Consider the following 4474-nt stretch of genomic DNA (forward strand, 5'->3'; position numbering starts at 1 on the left):
CCCGCCCCAATCCTCCGGCCCGCCCGCCGCTGACCTTGAAGATAGCGTAGCCAGCCGCGGTCTCGAACAGCACCAGCATGGTGCAGCCACGTGCCAACCCGCCGCGGGCTCGGCTGCACGCGCGCTCCACAGACCGGAAGAGCGACGGCCGGAAGTGAGTAGCGTGCGAAGCTGGGCCGGGGGCGGGGCTGGGTGTAAAGTGGGCAGGGGGAGGGGCGGGAAAAGTGCATTTCCGCTTCTTCCGCCAGGGCCTAGGCTTTTCCTAGCTTACGTGGCGGGAGGCGGAAGGTGGTGCTGACGTCACGGCGCTCTGAGCGTCGTTAAGCTAGTTCCTGTGAGGGCGGGGCTGTCTGCGGGGTTGTGGAGGCAGGGCGAGGTTTCTGTGCCGCCTCCGCAGCTGGAGGGCAAGGCGTTGTCCTTGCTTATCCCGGTGGCCCTGCTGCCCTGCGTGCGTCCCGAGGGCCCTGCGCAGCTCTCGCCCTTGTCCTGTCGGTGGGAGTTGGGTTTGGGTCTCTCCATAGGCCTGTCCTGGCCTACGCGCCCGCTGCTTGTAGCTGAGACCAGGGCAACCCAACTCGCCCGCCCCCCTGCTCCCCGCGGGTTGTTTTGCTTTAACGCGTTCAGATAAAAGTGGCTCATTTTGGCTAGGATCAAGTGTACTCTTGGCTTTTTATAGGCTAAGAGCACGTGTTGTCCATGAAGGCTCAAGACAAACCTAGCGGCTTCTTAACCTGAAAGGGGAAACACCGTGTAGCTCTGCTCAAGAAGGCAGCTTTCCTGAACCACGCCCCTGGAGAACTGCTTTCTGGCGTGGTCCAGTCCCTGCCGAGCTGCAGCGGCTTTAATCCTGCTTTATGGAAATGGGAGTTTCCTCCCTTGTTTGCTCCGAGGGGCTGAGAGCAAGTGAAACTTAGGGGCATCTGAACGCCAAGCCTCTGGGCTTGGGCCTGCAAGTAGGATGCCCACCAGAGGGTTTGGAAATGTCTGAAGCTCCAGATGGAGATGGAGGATATTTGCTGGTACTAGGGCCACTTACGGTTTTGGACTCTTGGATTTCAAATTGGTTTTGACTGATTTGGCCTTGGATGCAAATGAAATAAAAAATAATTTTTAAAAAAATTCCCACCTAACAGGAGAAATATCACAATCACTAGGCCTCTTGTGGGCTAGCAAATGGTTTTTTGAGGCCTGTCCTTTGTTGCACTCCAAGGAAACACCCCTGCAAGTTTCCCTAAATGCAGGAGACTCGACTGCACAATCTTGTGGTAAAGGGGAACTGCTTTTTTGCTTTCCCCTGGCTTGCTCCTTGACCTTTTGGCTAAGAGCAAGCAAAACTAGGATGCATCTGAACCCCAGGGTCCCTGGGTTGGCACATACCATGTTGGCTACAGATTTGGGGAGTATCTGAAGCCCAAGGTGGGTGATATGAGGCTGGGAAGGAGGATACTTGCCCAGTGGTAGAGCCACATGGACTTAAATAATTGAGCTTTGCTCAGTTGAAACTTGGAACTTGACTCTTGGGTTTTATCCAATAGAATTTGGAACTGATTTGGCCCTTCTTTCATATGGCTTTAGGAGCAAGAGCTATCATCACCATTTTAATTCCACATTCCCCAACCAGACCAATGCCCTGCTGGAAAGTAAGTGTAACTCCAAGGTGTCTTCCTCAAACTTGTATCTGGGGCAGGATGTTATTATGTGCTCCATGGTTTGGTCAGGGTTTCCAGGTGCAGCCAGGGGAGGTTTTTAGGTGCTGCTTCTACGTCAGGTGGCCACACCGGCCAAGTTTAGTGCATATCCTATTAAGGGTTGTCTGCGTGCTCTATGGAAGGTTGAAGCCTGGTTGTCACGTTGTTGGGTCGGAAATGAGGTGTTTGTTTAGGAAAGTGTTTTTTGCCCAAGCTTTCCTCCAAGATTCTTCAGTGTTGTGATATAGGAGGTGCTCGGTTAGTGTCCAAAAGGGTTTTCGTGAAATCATGTGACAAGTTAGGGGATCTTGAAGGTCTCTGTGGATGGGAAGGTCCAGATTACTATTAATGCACATTATTTCCCTGTATATTGATGCATCCCATTGAATAGAGGGAGGAGTAATGTTTGAAAGTACTGATAGCCACTGCACTGGAGTTGATATCAAAATTCCAGAGATGGTCCTCATTACTGAGTAGAGTTGTGTGTCGATGAGTTTAGTATGTCCGCTTGAGGCCCAAATGGGTGCACAGTACTTAGCTATTTAGAAGACCGGGGCTTTGGCAGAAGTGCAGAGGGTGGTGGCTTTTGCGCCCCAGCTTGTGCCTTTGTTTTCATGGCAGTCTTTCAGAGGTGATATTGGTAGGTTAGGGAGCAGTCAAGGGCCACTCCAAGGTAGGTAGGAGTCAGGTTGTGATGCACTTTTTTGCTACAAAAGGTGATGTTGAGGGTGTTATGTGCCTTGTGATTGTCAAGAAGGAATGTGGAGACAATGGACTTGGTTGGATTTGGTTGTAATTTGCACTTATGGAAGTATTCGGCCATTATTGATAAATCAGAGTTCAGTGTAGCTTCAGTATCCTGAAAAGGTTTTGCTTGTGTGGTCAAAGCGATATAGTCGGTGTAGATACATTTCTGCAATGATGTGTAGGGCATATCACTTATGTAGATGTTACAAACTATCGGTGCCAGAACACTTTCCTGTGGGAGGCTGTTGTTGAATATTCTTGGAGTGCTGACCTTATAGGTAGATCTTCATCCTTCTGTTGCTTATCAAAGTCCACAGCAGCTGAAGTAATTTGGTACATGGTAGTAGCAGGGACAGTTGAGCATCATTCCGTGTTCCCACACAGTATCGTAAACTGAGGAAAGATTTGTGAAGGTGGCCCTGGTCTTCAGCTTGTGGCAAAAACCAGCCTCAATGTTTGTAATGATGGCAAGGACTTGTTCACAGCAGCTACAGTGGAGTCTAAAGCCAGACTGCCTGTTTTTGGAGAAATAGGTTGATGATGGGGCTGATTCTTAGAAGGATGAGATGCTCCAGGAACTTACAGGTTGTGCAGAGCAAAGAGATGGGCCTGTAGCTCCCAGGGTCATGTACCAGCTTTCCTAGTTTTGGCAGGGCTATCATCATTGCCTCGTGCCGGATTTATGAAGTATGGCCGTTTTCCATCACAGTTGAAAAGAGAGCCAGAAGCCATTGTTTTGCCAGTGGGTCAAGATGGTGGAGGAATTTTGGTGGAATACCATCTTTCCTAGCAGCTTTGCCCTTTGTGGATGGTAGGCCAGCATCCAGTTCCACAGGAGTGAAACAGGGTGGATAGTGACAGCCTTGTCATGGCCCACCCTATTAAGTGGTTTCTTGACTTCTTTAATTTCTTGAATCCCTGAATTTTTGAATTCCTGAGTCTACAACTAATGTCACTGAAACCTCAACTGAATGCTTTTAACTGGCCTTCTGGTCAATGAAGCAAAACTAAAAAATCAAGTGATTACAACAATCCCTTTCAAGACCAAGCACCCTCAAGATCTGGCCCTTGATCAAAAAAAAAAAAAAAAGGGGCCCATTTTCTTTTTTAATTGAATGCTCCTGTCATGCAACTGTTTAGTTTCTTAATTATTTCTCCTTTCAAAATGTTCAAATCGGCCTTCAGAAGATCTTGTGTTGATACATTGCTCTTAGGCCCCTGCACCACGTTACATTTGTTGCACAATAAGCTGGTGAGTTGTGCCGTAAATTTATACCAGACACGGGCAAAATAATTCTCACAGCAGAAAAATGACTGTCCCATTATAAAAATAGCTGACCAGCTGCAAAGCTAGCGCTTGAAAATGTCTAGCAACTCAATAGCTGGTTTCTATCCAGAAATAATTTGAAGGTGTAGCAGGGCCCTCAGTGCCCTGATGTATGTGCTTGTGTGTGTGTGTATTACACTGCAGCAGTCTTGTTCAGCTTCATTGGATGACCAGATTGGCACGTCCTGAGTTGACCTTTTGGCTTCGCAGGTTACTGATATGGAGTTGCACTTCTCTTGTTAACAGGCAATCCAGGTGAATTTGCGTATGGACTACAAATACTTTTCCTAGTTTTTTTTTTTTTTCCTTGGACATGGTTATATTTATCCACATTCAGATCTTGAGTGTTATAAAAGCTTAAGTTGTATATGCATGTATGGCTGCTCTTCCTGCACAACCTATAAAATGGACATGCTTTCTCAGTACAGGGGAATGTGGCCAGATTGGATTGCTTTCAAAAGTTCATTTGTTCCACCTAATGGTTCACTGTGAAAGTGCATCCTCACTATGTATGATAGTACTTGACCTACTTTCCTATATGCGCTGAATAATTTAAAGGCTGAGTATTAAATGATAAAATAGAAGGGGCCTAAGTTAGTCCTTGCTTTAGGTTACATCCCTTGACTTCATCTTCAGTATTACCTGAATAAAGGAAAATATTGGGTTCCAATACAAGGGGAAAATGAAGGAAAATCCTAGGCAAGCTGTTTGA

At 47.2% G+C, this 4474-nt stretch overlaps 2 protein-coding genes across 3 annotated transcripts in view; one reads left to right on the forward strand and one right to left on the reverse strand.

The window, feature by feature from the left end:
* The window catches only part of NOP58 (NOP58 ribonucleoprotein), a 66551-nt gene extending 66402 nt beyond the window's left edge, over positions 1-149 (reverse strand). For both annotated transcript variants that reach the window (XM_019523506.1, XM_019523507.1), the window contains exon 1: positions 35-149. In XM_019523506.1, coding sequence (XP_019379051.1) covers positions 35-79 — 45 coding nt within the window. In that variant the 5' untranslated portion in view covers positions 80-149. The remainder of the gene's footprint in view (positions 1-34) is intronic.
* A 1196-nt stretch (positions 150-1345) lies between these two features.
* SUMO1 (small ubiquitin-like modifier 1) overlaps positions 1346-4474 on the forward strand; it is a 37211-nt gene continuing 34082 nt past the window's right edge. The window contains exon 1 of the mRNA XM_019523508.1: positions 1346-1640. Within this exon, the coding sequence (XP_019379053.1) occupies positions 1566-1640 (75 nt within the window). The 5' untranslated portion in view covers positions 1346-1565. The remainder of the gene's footprint in view (positions 1641-4474) is intronic.

Source organism: Gavialis gangeticus, unplaced genomic scaffold (assembly GCF_001723915.1).
Source record: "Gavialis gangeticus isolate Ggan-Ray unplaced genomic scaffold, GavGan_comp1, whole genome shotgun sequence".
Classification (NCBI taxonomy): domain Eukaryota; kingdom Metazoa; phylum Chordata; order Crocodylia; family Gavialidae; genus Gavialis; species Gavialis gangeticus.